Below are 23746 nucleotides of genomic sequence, written 5' to 3'. Positions count from 1 at the left end.
ATACACCCTGCAGCTCCTTCTGGGCTCAGGGTAATGCCAGAGGGGCTGTGAGGAAGGATGACTCTATTGCCCAGCACCCTCTGGGTTTCCCCACTCTTTGGGACACAGGAGCATTTCAGCCCTACAAAGAGCTTGGAGCTAGCCTGAGACAGTTTGTCCCACACATCTGCTGGCCAGAGGCAGCATGCAAAAAGGAGATGGTCACCAGAGCAGAGGCTAGTTTGGATTCACATCCGTCCTCTGGGCTCCCAGTAGCTCGGGCAGTAGTGTGGGGGTGTCATCCCGACCCCTCTGCAGCTGGAGAAGAGGGGCTGGCATCCCCAGAGCTCGCATCCAGGTAAACCGCTGGGGAGAAATGAGATGACATTTATTCTTCATCTGTTCATGATATCACTGGCGGCTGCTGTGGCTAGAGCCATGGGTCATGATGACATCAGGCCATTAATGGGACAAAAGGGTGACAACTGGGGATGATTCAAGAGCCAGGGATGGGGCAGGGGGAAGAGGTGGTCACAACGAGCAGACGCGAGGTGCTGCTGTCCCCTCCCTGGCAGACAGCGCGAGCTGGCTCCCGCGAGCATGCCCATGGCGGCGTGCAGACAGGGACAGCACGATGGCTGGGGAAAGGGCTGGCTGTCTGGGAACTTTCTGAAATTAAACTAATTGCATTGCCTAGCAAATCATAACAGCAGCTACGATACTTTGCTCTTCTCCAAGGATGCAGAGTGGCTTTATGAGTGTTAATTAACTCAGACTCGTACATCACGCCTGTGAGGCAGGTACAATTAGATCCAGGGGGAGGGGAAGTCGGTAGCCCTGGGTCCCACGGCATGGCAGCGCAGAGGCAGCGCACGCAGCCCGGGAGATCTGGCAGCATCACAGGACCGGCTCCCTCCCCACGGTGCGATTACAGCCCAGGAGCTCCTACTCCCAGGACTCCACTCTGATCACCCACCCCAGCTCCCTGCACACTCACATCCATATTCATCAAGACTTCCTAGAACAAACGTAAGGCAAAACCACGAGGAGCGGTTTTGCTAACAAACAGCCACCAGCTGCAGCCCTCTGTCCTGCCCGGGTCCAGCAGAGTCCGTCTGTCCTCTCCTCCTGACTCGCCCGCTGTGTCCATCCCTCTGCTCCTGCCCCGCGCACCCACCCTGCGCACCCGTGGGGCCTTGCCGCTCCCTGTCAGACCGTTCCCCGCACCCGGTCTGCACTGGGCACGAGGCAGCCTTCCAGAGGCAGGAGACAGCACGCACGTCCTGGGTGCTCTGCGCCCTGTCCTGTCCCCACCGAGAGCCACGGGACCCCATCCAGCAAGGCGCCTGCGTCCCAGGCAGCGTTCTCTGTAGTATGGCGCAAGGGGGAGAGAAGCAGCAAAATTCCCAGACATGCACCTAAATAATAGATTTCTAAGCGAGTTTCCCATGAGGTGTGAGCAGCTCTTTAGTATTATGCTGCCTGTGCTGGCTGATCATGTCATCGCTCCAGCTGGTGGGGAGAGTGGCTGCCAGCTGCCTACGGGAAAAGGAAGATAGCAACGTCTCCTCTCGCCTGGAAGATCGGCACTGGCTCATCCTCAAGCACCACTCTTGACTCTGCAAGAGAGTGGTTCCTTGCCGTGGGTGGCAGGACGGCAGCAAGAGGGTCAGCAGCAAGCGCGTGCAGCCGCAGACTGCTGCTCTGTCCCCAGAGGGGAGTGGAGCAGCAGGTCCCAGCCATGAGCTGCGGAGGATTTTGCTCAGCAGTGGAGAGCTTCGCCGGTCTCCAAGGGGCGGAACTGGATGTAGCCTTCTGCATCACACCACCCCTCCATCCCTGCCCAGCTGGCAGGCTGGGACGGCTGCCCTGTCCCTGGAGATTGCTCCCTCCCTCCAGCAGCCAGCAGGAAGCAAAGATAAAGCCGTGCAGCTGCACAGAGCCCCGCGCTGGGTGCCTTGCTGGCCTCTGTGCTAACCCTGGAGCTGAGGACCTTTGAGATTACTAGGGAGAAACACCACGCATACCACACAAATACCATATGCTACTTTACACATACAGGGATGCCCTGTCTACACCCTGGGCATCCCCCAGCGGTCACTGTCACAAGGCAGGATGCAGGGCTTGGTGACCTGTCCCCACAGTGACCGCTCGTAAGGCGCCCGGCTCTCCCCACTGCTCCAGTCACTGCTGTCACGCAGCAGGTCAGAGGCTTTTGCACAGAGTGCGGATGACTGCTGCGAATGTCAGCTTTAATAGCAGACTTCACCTTAGCTGGGCAAAAAAATCTCTTTGCCCTGTGGCAAAGCCAATGCAGCTGAGCTGCATAAACTCACCAGGTCAAATTCGGCCACGCACTTTCTTAGCACAGGGAAGAAATAGTTATTTCCCCTAATTACATGTTAAATGCCAAATAAATGCCCTATCCTGTATGGTAATTGCAATGTCACTGAGTGATTAATGCCTGCTCTACGAGCCGAGTATCTGCACACCATTTGCAAAGCGTCATAACCCAGCTCCCCGAGTCAGCGCGCTCTGCGTGGCCTGCCTGTCACTGGTCATTTGCCAGCACAAAGGGTGGTCTCCAGGCTTGCCAGAAAACATCTGCAGCAGGGCACAAGCTGGCAAAGCAAGGCTGTTCTGCCCCAGCACCAAGGGCTGCAGCTGCGCCTGGCTCAGGGCCGGCCCGACAGCTACCCCTGGTCGCTGCGCACGGGAGCGGGCGGCCATGGGCTCCGCGCTCCGCACAGCGCCGGTCACCAGCCCGCAGCGAGACGGGGATGGCCCCGCTCCCACGGCCCGCGGGGAGCCCTGCCTGGTGCCGGGGCTGGAGCAGGGAGCTCCCGGTGCGGTGCCAGACCTCTGCGGCCCCGGCAGCTCCGCGTCCCTGGGGCGTGCAGGCGCCCGCGCCCGTCCCGCAGCCGAGGCTCCTTGACGCTGCTCGTGCCGGAGCCAAGCGACCCATCACGCTGCGATCGATACCAGGCTGAACATTAAAATTGATTCTCCAGCCGACCCCGCGTTCCAGCAGCGAGCACTGCCCTCCCTCCAATGGCTTCTGCGGACTCGCCGTTATCGTTTGTGCCCCACGACACGGCTCGGGAGCAGGAGGGGTCTGGCCCCACCACAGACCCCAGGGCTGAGCCAGGCTCCCTCGCCTGCAGCCGCTCCCAAGAGGGCAGCTGCCGGGGAGGAGGAAAGGCTTCCAAGTTTAGTTTTATATCTATACGAGGGTCTCAAACGGTGACGCTTGCTAATTACATTTTGCAAAATAACAAAAGAAAATTCTAGAGAAAAGCTCAGCATTTAGTCTTCCTTCCCCCCCATGCACAGGTATTTTCCCTTTTTAAAAGAAATAATCTTTTGAGCATTAAAAAACTCCCCAGTGCTGCTGGTACAAATGCAGTGTAACCTTGAATTGTATGTGGCAGGGCTGGCTTTCATTATTTATTAGCAAGATCAATTAGAATATTCTGTTTGCAGAAGAATATAATCCAATATGTACTTCAAGCACTAACAGCTAAATATATGCTTATTTAAAAATCAATCTAAAAGTCAAGGTTTCCTTTGTAAATCCTTACTACAGATTAAAAAAAAAAGCTTTGAGTGTTACCACCTGCTGAACGCTGTAGTCTCAAGGAGACAGTTATACATTTTAAAACATCTCAGATGGGAATTGATTGTAAAAGGCAAACAATTGCTGCAGCCCCCAGCGCAGAGGGCTCACGGCTTGCTGGCGCAGGCGAGGGCTGCGTGGCTCCCGCGGGCGGGCACCCCAGGACTCTGGGAACAAGCACCCCACACCTGGGCAGCGACAGCTGCCGCGGGGAGGGCACCGGCGGCACCCGGCACCGGGAACGTGCCAGCCGTGCCGAGCGACGCACCACCGCCTCACGGCATCCCGGCAGAGCTGATTTTTCATTGACTCGCCTGGGCTGACATGGAGCCAACGCGCCCGCCCGACAGCTCGCCCCAGCATCCGCAGTGTCCTCGCCTTTCTCCCCCAAGTCACAGGTTTCTAAGATTAATTGTCATGTATTATTTATTGACCTCAGCCTCGACCTTGGCCTGGCGCGGCTTCCCTCGCGAGCGGCTCTGCACCGCGGCGGTGGCGGCGGGCAGGGGGGCACCAGCAGCGCGGGGCGGTCGGTGATCCCAGCCCAGCCACGCCGCGGGGCTGCTCGACGGCCCTGGAGGGGCCCCGGCCGCTCCCTTCCCGCTCCCTTCCCGCCTGGCGCAGCCATTTCCCCGGCTGCGCCCGCACTCGCTTTAATCTCTCCCCTGCCGCCAGCCAGGCACGGGCGAGCTCAGCGAGCTTCCAGGTTCTCCTTCTTTCTTAAGCTCTTTCTCTTTCGTCTTTCATTTTTAAATCTTATCTCCAGGTAAAGAGGGTATTTGACAGGATCAAAAGCTGACCTTTAACAAGGTTAGCAGAACCTCAAACGATCTCCCTGCAAGTTCACGCACACTCCAGCGTTAAAGGGAACCGTTCTCTGATCTACTATTCCTTGGTGGAAAAGTTGCTTCACAAAGATCTCTGCCAAAAGTCCACGCAGCAGGCTGAGAAAACATTCTTAAAAACCCAGCACCTAGAGGCAGGCACAGGTTGTCCTCCAGCTTCTGAGAAAAAAATCATTAAAAACTTCTCGACTGTTTATTTCTGCTCAAGTTTCCAGTCTCTTGCCAGTTCCCTGGGTCTAACAGATTCCTGACTATCCCCCGTTTTTCACTTTGCTAAATAAAATCACTCCAATGCCTCTCAGCAGAAGCGTTACCGCCGTGGAGACAGCAGCCATCGGAATGATTAGAGAGTGATTAGAGGGCTGGAAACGCACCCGAACAGAGCAGGACGGAGACCGCGAGCAGAGCGCGGGACGGAGACCCCACGGCTGTCTGTGTGCAGAGCCGGTGCGGCAGCGCTGCCCGGGGACCCCTCGGCTGAGCAAAGGGTCCCTCCACGCTGGGCTCCCCGATGCTCCTCGGCAGCGTCGTGTCCTGCGTGGGCCTGCGGTCCTCCCAGTCACGCCAGGAGAGAAGCAGGGAGGGACCAGCAGCACGGGCTGGTGGGTGGCAAATCCCTTCCCGAGGAGACGAGGCTATTTCGCCTACAAGTCAGGGGTCACATCGGCCTTGGCTGAGACCAAGACCTGCAGGCGTCTCATAAGCACCTTGCAGATAGAGTCCAAGTGGGAGAACAGCCTGGGCTAAGGGACGAGGTCGGCACGTGGTGGCATGGCTCCCGAGCTTCCACCACGCTGTGGGGTCAGCTGGCCGCAGCACCCCGTGCCTCTGGGGCCCCGGCAGGCGAGGAGGGGAGCCGGGAGGGCCGGAGGCCGGGCTGTGCCGGGTCAGGAGGGCTGTGCCGTGCTCCCCGGCAGCAGCCCTGAGCCGGCATGGGCAGTGACGGGACCCCCGCGCTGCCGGCAGGGCGAGGGGCTGCGAGGAGCTCGGCAGTGCCTCCGCGCGCGGCAGGGTGCCCGCGGTGAGCAGACGGGAGCGGGTGGGCGGGCGGGGATGATACCAGCGTTAATCATTTCCGTGCCACCGTGCATGAGCGCAGCACACACAGCCCGCGCCGCTCTGCTGCCAGGCACTGTGCGCGGCGGACGGAGGCATGGCTGACCAGCCCCGCACCACGCCGCCCGCTCACCACAGCCAGCCCGCTGCGGGTCCCCACTGTGTCCTCTCTGCGTCCCCATGGCCCCAGGCAGAGGGACGAGAGCCGCCAGCTCCGGGTGCCCTGGGACAGGATGGGACACACTGCGCTCCCACCTCCAGCCTCCTCGTGCACACGCAACCCTACAGCTCCTCACTGCAGGGCTGGCAAACCCCCCCGGCAGGCCAGCAGCCAGAGGGTTAAAGTGCCTTGTTATTCCTTTCATACCGGGGCTCCGCTTATTTGCAGACTGAATTTCCCAGAAGCCAAGGCTTTTTACTAGTGGATCTGCTGTAGAACCATGTTATTATAGATTGCAAGTTCCTTAAAGGTCAGATAACACAACACAATTGAATCATATTAGTGAGCATAGCGACTTGCTATTTTACTAAGAAAGCCCATAAAGCAGATTGCTTGTCGCAGAGAAACATACATTGTGTAATAAAGTCAGTGTAATTGTCTCCAGAAACAAACAATCTGTTTAGGAGAAGAAAACTCCCGTAATTGTGGGTCCTCGGAGCAGTCGCCATCAGGGCCAAGCACCGGCAGGGTATTGAGGGCAGATGTTGTAAGTCTGTATTTTACAGTTTAGGTTACAGTACCTAAATGCATTGCAGAAGACCTAGTAAAGAAATAAACAATTTCCAAGTGTATTGTTGAGAGACAAATATTCAATACTTCATCTAACGTATGGTTTGCGGTTAGCGGTTAATCTAAGACAACGCAGAGCGAAGGGTGTTTCACACCGCTATTAAGGAAACGCAGAATTGATTGTAAGGATGATTGAAGATTTCTGAAGAGCACAATTCCCAAGCTCCTGATGACCCCTCCATTTTTTTTTTCTAATTTGCCTGTAATCTACTCAGGCAAATCGTTTTATCATGTTTATTTGCTTTCCAAGTTACAACCAGCGTGATTAATTACTTAACTTTGCAGTCCTGCTTACCCTGCTGTACACTTCAAGTTTTCTTCCTTTTAAAACGGTTCTCCATCCCAAACAGACATATTGCCTTTTTAAGCTCCTTCACTTTGTCGCACTGAAACTCGCTGTTTGTAACCCGTCCTGCCGGAGAAAGGTTTCCCCAGACCTGCCCAGAAGCTGCCCGTCCTGCCCCGATCTCGTGGTTATTTCTGGAGGCAGCGGCACCATTCATCGCCCCGCTTCCCGCTGCAGAGGGGCTCAGGGTTCCTCCACGGGGAGAGGAAAAGCAAGAATCTCTTTCTCCAAAAAGTCGGGCGCTCATCAGACCCAGGGGGTCGCAGCTGCTCCGCCAGCCTGGAAATTCTCCTTTGGTTCTAGATTTAATCTCGTAATGAAAAAGGAATTGGAACCAGCACAACTGTTTTAAACTTTCCTAGTCACAGAAAGAGAAGGAAAAGTAATTCTTTCTAAAAAAAATGGAATACACAAAGGCACATCTCCTCTTATCCACCTTTAACACGTGCGTTGGCTGTTCAGCATCCGGGGGGAGCGGAGGAAGAACGCCGCACAGCTCCCACCTCCCGCCCCGCGCCGGCTCCCGGCTCCCTCTCCGCAGCGTGCCATTGTGTCTCAGCCAAAGAGCAGTGAAACACACGCGGAAAAGCAATTAGATTCAAATCTAGTTTCCTCTTTTTACCTTGCCTTTCTCTTTTCTCTACTTAGATGCTCTTCAGTGTTGTAACTAATATGATTTGTGTTTAGCACAGTGTGAAACAAGAATGATTTATGGGTCTGTTAGCACTACACGGCTACCTGACGCCAGCTCAGCCCCCCGAAAGGGCACTCCAAGAGCAGATTGCCGAGAGAGCTCTGGCATTACATGTAATTATTTGTATACCCTGCCCACATAATCACCGTTACTCTGGCTCTCGAGATGCCTGTGTGCTTTCCTTACGCTATGCTGGGCTCTGCTTTGGGGGAAAACGGGACCAGCACCCTCGACCCGCCCCAGCCCGACACCATGCACCGGCCACTGCCCACGCTGCTTCATGAACTGATCTGCTGGGTTTAAATTGATATTTCAGCTCCGATTAACTTGTGCCTTAGCTAAAACAAATACAGGTTCAGTCTCTGCATTTCATTACCAACAGCTAATGCAAAGGCTCTTCGTGCCTGGGAACCGATCAGACCCAGCTCCTTGAACGCGTTCAGAAGCCCAGCACGTTCAAGGCTAGCTCAGTGACTCGGGTGCCAAAGTCCTCAAAGTCCTACTGAAAGTCTCTGGGGTCGGTCAAATTTTACCCGTGGCTCCGACAGCGGCTCTGTCGGTGAGGTTCCTGCGCCTCTGCGCCAGCAAGCGCCCTTCATTAATTCTTCATGCTGCCCCAAGTACATCTAGCGTCCTCCTCGGCTTGGCAGCCGGCCCCTGCAAAGCGGGGCAGACAATAAGCAGAGCCCCCTCCCTTTCCTTCAACATACAACAAGAAACCAAATGAAATAATGAAAGAACCTCATTTTAATGCCACAGAGGGAATTGTTTTATTGCTAAAGCAGCAAATAGAACTAATTGAATCCACTGGAAAAAATAAAAAAGGAGCGAAGGAAAGCAAAGGATAGGTGCAGTGCACAGACAGAAAGGGCAAACTGGAGCCTGAATATTCACGGGCCTGGAAACTGCAAATCCTTGAATGCAAAACATCTTCATAACTGATAATACTGCCAACAGCGATGCATGCACAGTGCTCGGAGAGAGGGAATGTTTGCATTCACAATTTTTTTTTTTTTAAGTAGTATTACAGAACAAATTCTCTGGTTCATTAAGCGGCTTTGCACCTCCCTGGTAGGACAGCAGGGCCCGGGTGTGTGTGAACACCGCGGCCGGCGCCGATTCCCACCCACAGCTGAGCGCGGGCAGGGCTGGGTGCTGCCTGCAGCGCCCGCGGAAGACCCACCAGCCCCGCGGTGCCGCGGTCGCAGGGGGCAGGCACCCAGGACGGGCAGCTGCCTGCCACACCGGGGGCTGCGACCCCCCGTCCCTGCCCGCGGGGCTGGGCTGCTGCACCCCAAATCACGTCCCATTTCACACACGACCAGTTAAACCTGCCACGAGCTTTTAAACTCACGGCTTTCCGTGAACCTTAATTTTCAGTAGCAACATATATATTAATGTGGGGGGCTGCATTTTAATTAAGGCAGCATTCGTGTTCTTCATTACAACACAAAGTCATCCAGCAAGAAACACCAAGGTTATAAACCCCATGCATTTAGAAGGAGCTATATATTCTGCACCGTACATTTAAGCACAGAGGCACCAGTGTGCAAAATGACTGTGACGTGAAGTGCAAGGGAGTGCTCTGGAAGAAAAACAGGGTGAGAAATGCCATTTAGACTGTGAAGGGCCACGCACCACCGCGGCTGTGGGCCCCGAACCCGCATCCCACAGGCACAGCAAGCAGCCTGTTGTACCGCGGCCTCTTTCCCCCTAGAAGAAACCACGGCACAACAAGGCTGCGCGGGTTTGCGGGTGGGCTGCACAGTGCCCAGGCTCCTCGAGACCCCGTGCCCATGGCAGGAGGGGAAGGGTTGCCGTAGAGACCCGCAGCCGCAGGAGGAGGGGTCCCGTCCCCCCGAGCTGCTGCCAAGCGCCTGTGGCACTCAGGGTTGAGCTCTCCCCACGCCATCGGGATGAAATCCGTCTCTGCAGACCCCCCAGTCCCTCCCCACACCAGCATCCCCAGTCCTCGCCCTCCGGGCACAGCAAAGATCTCCACGCTCTGCCCTGCCTGCGACGCGCTCTCAGCATTGGCACAAGTTAATAGAGGGCATCGGCAAAGCCGCATGGGGAAGCGCCTCGCCGCGTTACCCCGGGGAAGGGCCGCAAACCGGGCAGCAGAAGACCTGCATCCACCGCGGGGACCTCGGCCAGCAGGAACCCCCGCTCCTGAATGCATTACCCCGACTGCAGTCAGCAGCTTTGAACTTGCACATTAATAAACGAGCTCCTTAATCACTCTGGCAATGGGAAGGCACTTTCCCACCATTGCCTACCGCAAAAAATGGCTGGAGAATTTCTGTGCAGGTTTTCCAAATGAACCAGCCCGTGGCAGAGACACGGATGGTCTCCCACAGAGACAACGGCATCCCAAAACGGGAGTGTTTCAGAATATCATGTAGCAACAGGGTAATAATAAAACACCTCGATGTAACTTCACCAGCAGTGGCTCTAGTAGAAAAGCCTGTAATGATCTAATAACACATTTCCCCTGCTGCCACTCCAGCCTCGAGAAATGCAGGGTAGTCTGAGCCTTAAATCCATCCCAGCTCTTCCTTTGTCATTAATTGTTAGGCTATTTGTATTACACATTTTACATACCAAATAGGTTCCAATTTCATGGTGGGCTAGACTGCAGAAATGCTTCTTTTAATCTTTTTAATTCTAAAATAGTAACAAACTTTAATATTTTCTAATGGAGTATACATTTACTCACATCTAACAATATCACTAGAATTTAGGAGCAATAAAAGTCAAGCTCCAGTCTGTACGATAAGCTTGCAGCTTTATTTCCAAAGTTCAATCAGTTAACCTAGGAGAGCAATAGCCTCTCTACAATGACTAACGATGCAGAATAATATTTAGATAGAGATAAACCCTTTTTGCATAGGAAATTGCATTATGATTTGCTAGGTCTTAGAAATTCTCAACGAGATGCTTTAGTTTACCAGTGAAGTTATTGCCTCAGGCATTTTTCCACAGTGCTTTCATTTTTTGAGGAGTTCCTACAGGATTTTGAGCTGAGTAAGGAACCTGAATTGTTCCTGATGCAGGTGTGTGTAGCAGACCCTGCACACTGCCTGTGTGCCCTCCTCCCACGCCGAGGCACAGGCAGCGCTGGCCTGGCAGCAGCAGGTGAAGAGCAGCCCAAAGGATGGCAGCGGGTGAAGAGCATCCCGAAGAGCAGCCCAAAGGGTGGCAGCGGGTGAAGAGCATCCCGAAGAGCAGCCCAAAGGACGGCAGCGGGTGAAGAGCATCCCGAAGAGCAGCCCAAAGGACGGCTGCAGGGGAAGAGCATCCAGAAGGGCAGCCCACCATGTGGCTGCAGGTCAGGACAGCACAGCCCCCCAGGCTCTACCCTTCCTGAGGAAGGGGTGGGTGGGCACTGCCCACGCTGCTGGCCGAGGACTTCCAGGGCTCCCCTGGTGCCCTGGGCCCCCGCCGAGTGCTTGCCCCATCCGCCCCAGGGCGAACGCACACATGGTTACAACAGCAATTGCAGCGGATGCCTGGCTAGCTTGGATTGCTCTGCTTTGGCCAGACACTGACTAGACCTTGGGTAGCCATTAACGAAGACTGGCGAGCAAGAACGCTGCCACGTGCCTCCCCTCTACTGCTGGGCCCTGGCCAGGTTCAATCCCCTCCTGCCCATGGCAGAGGCCAGCATCCAGCACCAGCCACCACGTTTGCATCTTCCTTCACACCAGCCAAACCACCTTCCCCGTCGCACTGTCACGCTCCCCTAAAGCCTCTCCAGTTCATGCCTGGCTGTTGACTGCAGGAGCTCGCCTTTCTGTGTTTTTAACAGCTCAGGTAAAAAAGGCAGAGCCCTGTGCCGGACCCCTCTGTCCCCGTGCTGTATCGCCCCGGCTCTGCAGCCCCCAGCACCACGGAGCCGCAGAGCCGAGGCGGCGGGTGGTGACTGGGGGTTAACTCGGCACAAATAAATAGCTGAGAAATTAGCTCGGAGGTGCGAGTGCTGACGGTGCAGCGAGCAGCAGTGGGATCAATGCTGGCACTCCCCAGGGGACAGACCAAGCCGGGATGAACCAAAGCCCAATTAAAGACCTCCAGCAGCAACAACTTCAGGATCCATGGTCTGCCATCAGCATCTCATGAGTCAGCACTTTGGATGTAAAAGGGTCAGTTTGTTTTTAAATAAGTGGGACTGGAGCAGAGTAATTCAATTAATAACCTGCCCAAGTGATGCAGCCCCTTCTACCCACAGGCGAGCCAGGAGGCAGCTCCTCCCCACGTGTCTGGGGACTCAGAGGGGGGTCCTGAGCCCCCCGGGGCACAGGGGCACCTGGAAGAGCCCCGGAGCCGGTGCCTCCTTGCAACTGACGTTACACATGTCAGGGGGTTTGTCTTCTCCTTGGCTGGGTGATGGCAGCTCATGGTGTCAGCTCCTGAATCCAAATGCGACTTTAACACACGCTTCCGCCACTGACGTTCGCTTTCTGTGAGCAGGCTCACTGCGCAGCTTAATTATATGTATGTCCATCAAGAATAAATACAAAAAGGGAAGAGCTGAGGATGAAATAAAGTTATTTGTAGATGTGGATGAACACTAATAGAAAGTATATTATATTACTGTACCCATCTCAATGCAAGATGAAAGGAAATACGCTCTAAAACAAAGGAGAGCTGTGGATTCGGGCTACCAGAGCAACGTTGCTCTGCTCGGATCCAAAAATGATTACCTGCTAATAAAGGAGGGGGCCAAGTCCACTCCAGGCTGGCTCTGGAGGGAATGGAAATCAGATTTTGGCTTGAAATGTGTTACAGCAATCTCCTTAATACAAAATAAAGTCTGGCAGATGGAGATATTTTTATCCAAAGCCAGTTCTGTTTAGTAGGTCCGTGGCTATAACTGACGTCCCTTTGCTATTCCCTCTTCCCCCCCCCGGTTCCCCTGCCTCAGTTCCTCCAAGGCACAGGCGAGATTGGAGGAGACAGCCACGGATATATTTTGGGAGGATCCTACATTACTTAGCTGTAAAAATCAGTTGTGGATTTTGCATCCACCCTCAGCATTCGGCCTGTTTATATTGCCAAATAAATTCTTTAAAGAAGTACTGTACTTCACAGGAGAGCTTGTCAAGGTAAATACCTTCATTTACATAAAATGTGACTAGCAATTGAAATGTTAAAGCCATAAAGAGCAAGTTTATGATCCATCCTTGATGCTTGGATGTATAATATGACAAGGGGGAAAATAGTGCGCCTTGCAACATTTACTAAATTGGTGTGTTGACTCTGGGGATGGAAATCGGAGATTTGAAAAAACAGGTTGGAGGGGGTTTTTTGAGGTTGGGTTGGTTTTTTGCAGTGTTTTTTGGTTTTGTTTTTTCTTTTTTCCATAAATATGAATCCTTTCCACAGCCTTCAAACAGTTGGCTTTTAAATACTCCCCTTCAGCTTGGAAACAGCAGCTACCTAAACAAACAAACAGACGGGCGGGCGGGCAGGGACCTGTGTGGGAAGGAGCCCCAGGGCGCGCGGGGGGCCCCAGGGATGCTCGCCCCGGGTCGCGGGGCGGCAGAGCCCCGGCAGCGAGGGTGCCCCGGCCACACGCTCCCGGCTCCGGTATCCCCCCAAAAAGGGAAGCGGAGAGTGGTGCCCACGTGGCATTGTGTGTCCCCAGGGCCGCTGAGCTGCTCCCAGCTTGGGTCACGGGGACCGATCCTGCCGGGGCCTCGCTACCTCCCACGCCCAGGAGCAAAGGCAACGCCACGCCGTGCTGGGGCTGACCCCGTGCCTTTCATCTAAAGAGTAATTTCTCACTATGACTGGAAAGACTCTTATAAATTAGGGGTTTCTTTTAAACTTTTTAAAAGGGAGGGGAAACCAATTTAAACCACATCAGATCCTAAATAATACTTCTTAAAGAGTGAAGGAAAGGATAAAATGGACTGCTGCCTCCGTACACACCACAGCGAAATTGTAATATCCACACTTAATGCTCTGGAAAGTTTGATAGTGCATGTTCCTCACCTGAACTCAGCACAAACATTTCAGCCATTCATTCATACTCGTACCCTTCTCAATTCATTGAAACCACTTCAAGCAAAAAAATCATTTGAAAGAAATTACCTCTGTGTATTACACCACGAGCAGTGAGAAATGTCCCACATGAGCCTCTCCAGCCCCCAAAGCAATAAAATTTCTGCTGAAGTGCATGATATAACGATTCAGGGAAAAGAAGTCCCCATGACAACAAGAGGTGAGAGAAATCCACGAAAAGCAAAAGACTCCGACCTCTCTCGATACAAGGTGTCACCAATTTGTGCCGGAATTTTCACTTTGAAAATCAAAAGCCTTTGTCCGTAACTTTCTCTGAGAACCTGTTGTTCCTTCTTTGCTAGTCTGGGCTTCGAACAGAGCAGAACGAGCCTCGCTAAATCAGAAACTGAGCAGGGGTCAGGCTCATCATTTAAACCCATGAATGCAGCCGACTGACTCTTCGCCCTTCTCTTTTCCAGGGGGGCTGTTTTTCCCCAGGCCTATTTTTGAGTTCTCTGTAGCATCTGCAGGCTCAAGCGATACTGCATTCACACACAGAGCGAAGCTCGCAAACTTTGACACTACGGATAACACTTAAACCATTAGCAGCAAAGCACTGTGATGTTTACTTAGTGGATTATTGAGCAAAATCCTAGAGAAGGAGAGTTCTTGAAAATACTGGGCAACAGTTAGACTGTTTCAGGCCCAGCAACATATGACAGTTCCCGAGTGCTCCAAGGGATGCTCCAAAAGCTATCGGAAGAGGCATCCCCGCCTTGCTTGGCTGGTTTTCCGAGCTCGGGGTTCATAACCCTCCCAAGCACTTCCGCCGGGAGGCAGAGGGCTGCTCCCATGGCAGGGGTCGGTGCCCGCGCCGGGGCTCGGAGCGGGGCAGGACCCAGCTGGGAGCGGCGGTGGGACGTGGCCCTGGGGCACCCCCCCCACGCAGCGAGGGCAGGGGGGCTGCCAAGGTGGGGGTTCGGCATGTGGCCGTGCTGCCTCCCCCCTGCCCTCTCCGCACTCTGTGCCACCGTCGCCGGCCAACAAACGCGTTTTCCCGGAGGCAGCAGCAGCCCCAGCTCTGCGGGAGCGGGCGCTCCGCAGCTCTCCCCGCAGCGTGTTGTCCCTCGCGCTGCTCTCACTCTTTTTGCAGGAAGAGCGAGCACAGCGTGGAGCGGCTGCGGGTGCTGAAAGCAGCTGCCATTCCCATGGCTACAATCGAGTAGCCTGTGGATAGCCATCATCAGGTGAGAAAACACTACAAAGAGGACCGATTCTTTCCTGCATCCCATTCCTCGAGGTGAAACCAAGCAGAAAGGCCAGGAGCAGACTGCTGCCCAGCCAGGGTGCGGGGTGGGCTCCCCTGGCCCAGCACGCGGGGCAGAGGCCAGGAGACCCCCAGCTCTGGCCCGTGGTGGATTCACTCCAGTAGCTCTGGGTGCAGAAGAAAACCCATGCCTGATGCAGGAGTGGCCTCTCTCCGGCCCCCAGATGGGTGAAACACGGGGACTGGCCGGCAAAGAGCCCAGACCCCTGCCTCCAGCCTGCAACCCTGCTCAGCCCAGTCCCTCTGCCAGCTTTACTGGGAGCTGGGCACCGGCATCGGTGAGAGGTTGGTGCTGCACACGTGTGCTTGCTCTGCGTGGAAGATTTGGGCTAGAAAAAACAGTGCACATGTAGGATCTAACCCACCCCTAAAGGTTTAGGAAGGGTGAAGGGGACAAGGTATTGCAAGAGCTATGTTACACGGAACTACTCGTGCGGTCTTCAGCCCGGATTAATCCCAAGGCAGTGGATCCACAGCGGAGGGAGGGCAGCTGAGTCGCTACATTTCAGCAAAAGCCAGCTCACAGCGGGTCCCAGAAAAAAAATCGATACACTTTCCCTAAGTTACCAGAAGTACACAGGGCACAGCACACTGGAAAGGCCTTTCGCAGAGAAATACAGCGGTTCCCAGGCATGTGCAGCAGTGCCTGTCATCATCAGCAAACCCCAATCCATCCGTCCACGGCGGGTGCTCCTGCAGTGCCCATCAGCACAGGCTCACAGCTCCGAGGGAAGCGGTTTGATTTTCCGAGTACCCCGAGGCGATCGGAGAGGCACCAGCATTGCCCAGCGACGCAATTACAGCTCTCAGCGAGGGCCGCGGTGTGGGGCTGGGGCTGAAATGGCCCCAAGCGATTGCTGTCCAACGGCGGTTAGGGGTGCTGCGGGGGTCTCACCGCACGCCCTCGGACACCACCAGCACCGTTTCTGCTGGCAGCCGCGGGGCCAAGAGCCGGGCGCTCCAGGGTGGGATCGGCCGCGGCGCACGCAGGGACAGCCCTGCCACGCCAGCCCCCAGCCCAGCGCAGCGGGAGGGTGGGAGAGCCGGGAGCAGCCCCCGGGAGCCGCAGAGCCCGTTACGGCGATAACGGTGCGTGACAGCCGCTTCCCCACCACAGGCGAGTTTAATGTCCACAGGGACACGACTGAGAGCGTCGGCTCCGCAGCCACAGCCAGCTGCTCCTCGGAACCGCTGGCTCGAGACCACATGTTTATTACTGGGAGAAGAGCTCCCTGTCATGGTGTTATGCATTATTTGTACGAGGGTAGCAGCTCACAGAATAACACGCAAGCCTGATGGTTAGGGAGAATGCTCCAAAAGACCCAGACGGGCAGTGAAAATAGCATTAGACATGCAAACCATCTCATTGCCTGTCATGGTGACTGCTCCCTGCAGTGGCTGCGACGGGGCTGCTCCACGCATAAAGCTGTGCCCCTGCACAAGCGCTTAACGTGTGGAGGCCTAGGGCAGAGCGAGAGGAACGTGGGCTAATTACAGAGACAGGGCTGCAGCTTGTCTGTGAATGCTCCACTGAGAGACAGCCAAGGAATAAAGCGATGTGCATGGACACAGGGAATTTAACTCCCAATTATTCAGGATTATCTTCAAATCAGTGAACTTCAAAACTCAATAATTGAAGTTCACCACTACCAGATACTTTCTTTGCATTGTGGAGATCATATTTTTGTTAAAACTACAAATTTGTTTTCAAAAACTGTTATGAATCCTCTTTTTTCTGCTAAACATAGCATATTGAGACAGCTTGGAAGTGTGAACGGACAAAACAGAACCACCTCACTGTGCTGAGCCTGCAGGCAGCTGGGAACGGTGGACCTGGAGCACTGGGCTGTTCCGCTCAGCTCAGAGAGCTACCGTGATGCCGAAGTGCTAAGACCTGTTGTGTTGGTCATCTGCACGAGCAGGACCTAGACAGAGCACCGTCTATCCCAGTGCGAAGAGCCCCTGCTCTCGTCACACAACAACCCGACAGCGCTTCTCCTCCGGCAGCTCCAGCAGCATCCCAGCACCCGGCGGTGTCAGCATCTGCGCGTGTGAGACCGTCCCACGGCTGGAACCGCTGGTGGAGGACCAGTGCGGCAGCTGAGCAATGCCGACAGCATCGCCTCCCCTTCTCCTCCTCCTCCCTCATAAAGCCACCTGGGACCACAGCAAAGCCAGGGCTCCAGTGCAGACCCCAGGTCCAGCCCTCCGGCACACAGCTTCTCCAACAGCTGCTGCAGCAGACACCAGACCGACGCCTCTACCCCTGCGAGGTGACAAACTTGTCCAAGGGGCAGACACTGCTGGCAGTTTGCAGCTCCCTTCATCCACAAACTCCTCTCACAGAATCACAGAATAGTAGGGGTTGGCAGGGCCCTCTGTGGGTCACCCAGCCCAACCCCCTGCCCAAGCAGGGTCACCCAGAGCAGGCTGCACAGCACCGCGTCCAGGCGGGGCTGGAATATCTCCAGAGAAGGAGACTCCACAGCCTCCCTGGGCAGCCTGGGCCAGGGCTCCGTCACCTCTCGTGCTCATGCACCCTTGTTTCATGACCAGGCAAGGAACTTGGGCTTGTCCCAAATGCTGCTCCTGTTTGGGCTGGTGATGAGCATTTGTAGATGTCAGCTAAATTCTTTCAGTGCTCAGGGGCCTCCAAAGTCTCCCCATCGCTCTGCCGTCCTTGCTGCCCGCGCAGAAAGGCTCTCAATTCACTTCCAGCTGCAGGACGGCTCAGGGCAGAGCTCGCGGCACAGCCATGCCCGCTGAGGCACGAGCACGGCACGGGAGAGCACGGCACGGGAGAGCACGGCACGGGAGAGCACGGCACCGTGCAAATGCCTCCTGCCCGGCTGGGGGTCCCTGCGGGAGTTGCCTGCGCCTGGGCAGTGAGAGCTGCCCTGGGCATGTGAGGGAGCAGAAGGGCACTGGGGCACTGGCTGGGAATCAAAAGCAATTCCTGCGGGGAACGAGGGCATGTCCTGCGGTTTAGAGGGAACGAGCGGGTGAGAGCGAGCCGCCAGCGACTGCCGAAGCAGATACCTGCTCCTTGCCACAACCTTCGCCCATGGTCGGACCAAGTTCTGGCGTATTACAAGTGACAAAGTAAGCAGAGTTCATCACCAAAGATAATACTGACTGCCAGGTGTCCGTGTCCCAGACATAAGAGAGAGGTGAAGATATGCAGGTAATACACACAGAGACAAGTATTGCCACACTGTTAACGAAAGGAAAGGTTAAAAGTCACCTCCCGCTCAGCCTTTTACACACTGTTTAACAGTAGTCAAGCTACATTCTGCATTAAGACAAAAAAAAAAAGCAAGCTAGGAAATTTATCAGCGGAAGTTAACGTACATGGGGGTGTGAAGTGCAGTTTGAGGAAAGCTGTATCATTGAGCTTGTCCTTCAGACAGCCCAACATTAGGATGTATGGAATCACAAATTGCGATTACCCAAACAATCCGGGCAGCATCACACCAGCCAGCCGAAGCAAGCCTTCGACCCCGTTCGCATCAGTACGTGTGTAGGAAGACCTCAGTTCAGTAATTTCTACGTAAACTTTGACTACCGAGCTCAAGCAACCCCAGACAGCACAGCTTTCCCGAAAGGTTACCAGGAAAAGAGAACAGACTGCAGAGAGCTGCCGTAGCAGGCTTGCCACGCCGCGCCAGCCAGCAGGCAGGAGCTATATTTGCACGAACTTCAGCCTCCGACTGCTGTCCCGATATAGATGCTGGACACAGTGCTCATAGCTGGCCAACCTCAGGGCAGCAAAGACGTGAATAATGCGGCACGGGACACACACAAAAGAAAAGGCTGCGTTTAGGTGCTGTCTCCATTTTACAGGTGGAGAAACCGCTGCTCTTCCCCACAGCTCTGCCGGACGGGAAGATATTCCCAGCACTGAATGACAAAGCAAGGAATCCGGAGGGCCTGCTGCTTCCTTATTTCTCTACAGCAGAAAAAACTTGACAGTATTAATAGCTAACAGCTTATAATGCATAAAAAGAAGTGTTGTATGCAAAATATAAACAAGTGATAGAAGTCACTGTAAGGAGAGGCTGGCATAAACACTTCCATAGTTGCTTCTTTGCTTAAAGAAAATTGATATTGCTGTGGATAGGAGAAATCTCCAATTACTCTACCTGGGACACAGCTGCAAGCAGTCAGGCTTTTGGTGCACTCAATCAGGTAATCTCAGAGAAGGTCAGGAAGAAATAGCTGCTAGTGTGGGTGGCGATCTTCCCCCCCCGCCCCGTTTTTGTGTAGTATTTGTGCAGCACCAAGCGTGCCAGCCTCCCAGTCCGTGCCAGCAGACCAGTACCGGCTCAGCACCGGGGAAAACCTGTCGCTCCCGCGGCGGCGGGGATGGCAGCGCTGGGCAGCCTGGTGCCCTGTCCCAGCAAGGCTGAACGAGCTGTTGCAAGGAGAGAGGAGAAGCCAGCTCACTGGGTTGGGCAGGTGTGAAGATCAGGCTTTACGACAAACGAGGGCAAATCCTCAGGGCCACAGTGGCATTTAAGCTGTGGTGCAATTTATTTTTCCCCTGACCAGAGAATCCATGCCCCAGCCTACTCTGCCCAGGACCCTCACAAATCAGCTCTGACCCAGCCTTTTCTTCACCCACCTCCCTGCCAGTGCAGCATAGCACCGGTGCTAGAAATCAGCTAAACAAACCACAGAGCTACTGCAGGGATGAAAAATTTCAAAATACATTCTGCAGATGAAAACTTGTGTGTGCCTTTTACTCCACGAGAGGAGTTACTCCCTCTCTAGCCCTTTTCTTGTAGCATGACTTTAAAGATGAAACAGCAACTGCTTGCCATATTCAGTCCTTGATCTTCTTCTGCCTATTTTGAATAAAACCAAACCTTTTTATATGCCACTTTGTAGCCTCTTCCAGCAAGTTTCTAAACTTACTTTTCAAGGAAAGCCTTTCCTGCAGGAAAATTCAGTAAAATAAGATATTGTGTCTGAAATTATATATATAAACACAATAACCACAGCCAGTCCTTTAATCCTGCCCCATGTTGGTACAGCACACCGAAAACACTCAGAGACACGTGCGCTGTCTCAGCTTTATTGAAGTCCCTCAGCATTTTAACAAAGCCAGGTGGATGCTACACCAAGTCAGTGTTACGAAGACTTTGCTTCCACAGTTGCCACAGAAAATGGCCTGAAGTTCTTCACATTTAAATGCCATTGACATGAAGACCGTGTGCTCCATTTTAATAAAGAGGGGCCAGGTAATCCAAGCAGTAACTAACTTGCTGCTGCAATTTGGTTTTTTCCTTCATTCTCAGAGCAGCTGAACAGCTACCACACTCAGCGCAACAAAAACACCGAACTTTGTCAGCTAAGCCACAGACTGTTTCTTATAAAGAAACAAGCGTGGGGTGCTTTTAACCGTAAACTATAGAACTAGTAGTAATTTGCAGCTCCACTGATGTACTGCATTCTTTTTAGTTTTGGGATTTATAAAAAGAGAGAGGAAAAAAAAAACAACAAACCCTGAGCCATCACAGTTCATTGATTTGCTAAACCTGCCAAGGCACTTAACACTTCATTGCTGCAGCCCAGTGTTTTCTGATAATCGGGACTTTCAGCATAAAACTCCCTTCAAACATGACGCTGTGTCAGACAACAACGTTTAGAGACTTCTTCACAACAGAATTGGATCTTGTCAATGGAAAAAACCCTGAACTTTCTGACGTGGAACTTGTTGAATGAAGAGTAAATCTTATTTGCGAGGCGAACCCTGCAGCTCGTGTGAAAGGCAGCATCCTTCCTCACTTCAAAGCCCCTGGCATCCCCTGGAACAACTTGCAATCTTGATTATTTCAGTAATTATTAATTACTGACTTATTCAGACGTGTTTTACACCAAGTGCCGCCGCACTGCTGCGGTCTGCCCCAGCTCTGCCTGCCGGAGTTGCAGACGAGCGAGGTTTTCACCCGTTTTCTGCCTTCCCACCACAACACCGCGTTCCAAACCGCAACGGCCGCCGGGCGAGGCACCCGCACCCGCGCCCCCGCCCGCTGCCCCGACAGCGCCGGGCTCCGCGGCCCCCGCCCGGGCCCCCCGCAGGTCCCCGGCCCCCCCCGCCCCGCGGGACCCCCCCCCCCCACCGAGCCCCGCGCCTCACCTGTACCACTCCAGCCCCTTCTCGTAGTTCCTGTCGAAGAAGTGGGGCTCGGTGCCCACGGCGCGCACGTCGGGGTGCGCCCGGATGGCCTCCAGCAGCGCCCGCGTCCCCCCCTTCTTCACCCCGACGATGAGGGCTTGCGGCAGCCGCTTCTCCCCGTAGTCCGGCGTGGTGCCGCCGCCGCGGGGCCCCGGGCTGCCGGCCCGGCTCAGTTCCTCGTCCGTGGTGCTCGATTCTTGCGGGTCCCTCTCGAAGGCTCCGCTCTGCGCCGCGATCACCTCCCCGGGGGCCAGCGGCGTGCGCGGCCAGGCGCTCGCCGCCCCTTCCCGGCTGCCGTTGGAGGCCGGCGGCGGAGCGGCGGAGGCGGCCGGGGCGGCGGGGCTGCCCGGGGGACCGGCGGGGGAGCGCGGGGCCCCGGGGACCGCCGTGCCCGGGAGCGCGGCGGGGGAGCGCGGGGCCGCCGTGGCGGGGAGCGCGGCGGGGGAGCGCAGGGCGGCGGGGCCGGCGCCCCCCATGAGGCTGTAGCACAGGTAGGTGAGGCAGAGCGAGAGGCTGCACATGCAGAGCAGCTTCCGCGCCGGGGGCCCCTTAGAGCCGCGCCCGCCCGGCACCCCCGGCTGGGCGGAGGGGGACATGGCTGCTCCCCGCTCCTCGCCCCGGGCACCGGGCGCACATGGTGTCAGCCGCCGCCGCCCCCCCGCCCCAGCCGCATGGGGCGCCGCTGCCCCCCCCGCCCCGCCGCCGCCGGGGGGGAGCCCCGCATGGCACGGTCGGCGCCGGCCCCCGCCGGGCACCGGGGCGGCTGGGCTCAGCGCGGCCGCGCTCCGGTGCTGCCCGCCCCGCACTGTTGCCGCCCGAGTTCCTGCCGCGAAACTTTGTGCCGGGTGGGAAGCGGGAGCGCGCTCCCGGCGCGGGGAGGGCCCGGGCCCGCCCCCGCCGCCGCCGCCGAGAGCGCGCCGGGCCCCGCCGAGCGCCGCGTCCGCTCCGCCGGGCCGGGGGGGCAGCGCCGGGCGGGGCGGGGCGGGGCGGGGCCGGCAGCCGCGGTCGGGCAGCACCGCGGACAGCGCCCGGGCAGCCCCGCAGCAGCGCCCGGGCAGCCCCGCAGCAGCCCCGGGGCAGCTCCGCAGCAGCGCCCGGGCAGCGCCGCAGCAGCCCCGGGGCAGCCCCGCAGCAGCGCCCGGGCAGCCCCGCAGCAGCGCCCAGGCAGCGCCGCAGCAGCCCCCGGGCGGCGGCGGGTGGAGCTCGGAGCCCCCCGGGGCAGCGCCGGTCAGGGCAGGCCCTGGGTGGCTGCGGCCCCGCTGACCCCCGGCGCGCTGGGACAGCCCCCGGCTGCCCGCCCCGTCTGCTCCCGCCGTGCCCCAGCCGCCCCCAGCCGCAGGGTGGGCGCAGGGCCCGGGGGCGGCGGGCGGTGCCGGTTATCTGCAGCAAATCCTTCTCCTTCCCCTCGACGGGGACCACTGTGTCGCAGCTCCTTGTCCCCTGGTCCCGGCCCGCTCCCCCCGCCTCCCCGAGTTCGTACTCTGTATCGTCACCCCCTCGCCCCGCTGCCCCAGCCCGTGGCTCCTGCCTGAGTCCTCCAGCTCCCCTCAGAGGGACCCCCAGACAGGTCCCCTGGGACAGCCCCTGCAGCAGGGCCGAGGGTCCCTGGCTGCGGCCCGCTGAGGCTCTGGAGCAGGGTGGAGAGGTTTCGCAGGGCAGCCTGCTGCCTGCCAGGAGCTGGAGGAGCGGTGGCAGACCGTGGGCAGACCGTGGGCAGGGGCGGGCAGCAGCTGCTTTGCTGGTGCAGAGGAGCTCAGCGCCGTTTGGAACACAGAGGGTTCATAGTTTTCGTGCCAGGAGCTGCGCTACCAGGTGAGGCCAATTACACCCTCACACGCTGCTCTTCCAGGAACTCTGTCCCCAGCCGTGGTGGAGCAGGCTGGGGCTGACAGCCTCCCTCCTCACAGTTTTTCTGGAGCAGCCACCATCTCTTCCCAGCTCCACATTTTGGCACTTCCCACCTCCAGTTCTCAGCATTGGCTTTAGCAAGGATTTTGTGAGGCGAAGAAATGCTTTCACGTCTCTCAGCTCCCTCTTATCCCTCATTCTGGGGTGTCCCAGGAGTCTCTCCCTCGTAGGCATCCTGCCACATTGGGGCACATCACAGCTCTTGGCATCCTGGCCCCCGTGGTCCCTCTCAGCAGAACAGTGCTGGCATCGCCGCGGTACAGAGATGAATTGAGGAACACAGTCCTTTGCTAAAGCCCCCACAGGTGGGCACGCAGCGAGCTAACCGTTTGCCCCTGAACTGCTACCCACAAACCAGCAGCACCGCCCGAATGCTGCAGATCACCCGAAGAGCCAGCGCCTGGTCCGGGTGGCAAAAGCTGCAGAGCAGCTGCGTGTTCACACGTATATGAGGGCCACAGCTGGGCTTCTGGGCAAGCGCTGGAAAAGTACAGAGTACATTTCCAGCAGCGTGTGGCCGTGTGACTCCTGGGTACCTCATCCTGCCCACAAGCAGAAGGAGCTTTTGGAGGCAGTGACCCTTCTCCACTAGCCTCCACTCTGGGAAGCTGCAGAGCTGTGCATCCCACCAGGCAGAGGGGCTCTGGGCGAGGGCTGGATGGGAGGGAGCTGGCAGAGCTCCCTCAGGCTCCCCCAGCTGATGAGCCGTCGCCCAGGTTTTACAGGGGAAGTCCAGGAATTGCTCCAAGTCTTGCTGCTGCTGTGTGAAGCTCAGCAGGGAACACCTCAGAGCAAGGTGCCATTGGAGTCTCAGCTATGCTTGGTCTCATGGCAAAAGTGACATTTGGGAAAAAAAAATAAAGTGCCAATATTAACTAGACATCCAGAAAAGAATATTCATCGAAAAAGAGGAAGAGCGGAGACTTTTCCCATAATGAACAAAAGCTCAATGCTGCTCTCAGCTGGACATGTGTTCTCTCTGTGCAGCTCCAGTT

General features: G+C 56.2%; 1 protein-coding gene across 1 annotated transcript in view; it reads right to left on the bottom strand.

Moving 5' to 3' along the window:
- Window positions 1-21534, bottom strand: part of HS3ST4 (heparan sulfate-glucosamine 3-sulfotransferase 4) — a 62247-nt gene extending 40713 nt beyond the window's left edge. The window contains exon 1 of the mRNA XM_075436559.1: window positions 20805-21534. Coding sequence (XP_075292674.1) covers window positions 20805-21439 — 635 coding nt within the window. The 5' untranslated portion in view covers window positions 21440-21534. The remainder of the gene's footprint in view (window positions 1-20804) is intronic.
- Window positions 21535-23746: the final 2212 nt, after the last annotated feature.

The sequence above is a fragment of the Opisthocomus hoazin genome, chromosome 15 (assembly GCF_030867145.1).
Source record: "Opisthocomus hoazin isolate bOpiHoa1 chromosome 15, bOpiHoa1.hap1, whole genome shotgun sequence".
Lineage (NCBI taxonomy): Eukaryota > Metazoa > Chordata > Aves > Opisthocomiformes > Opisthocomidae > Opisthocomus > Opisthocomus hoazin.
Note: the sequence above shows the minus strand (reverse complement) of the source record. Positions and strands in the feature narration are given on the sequence as shown.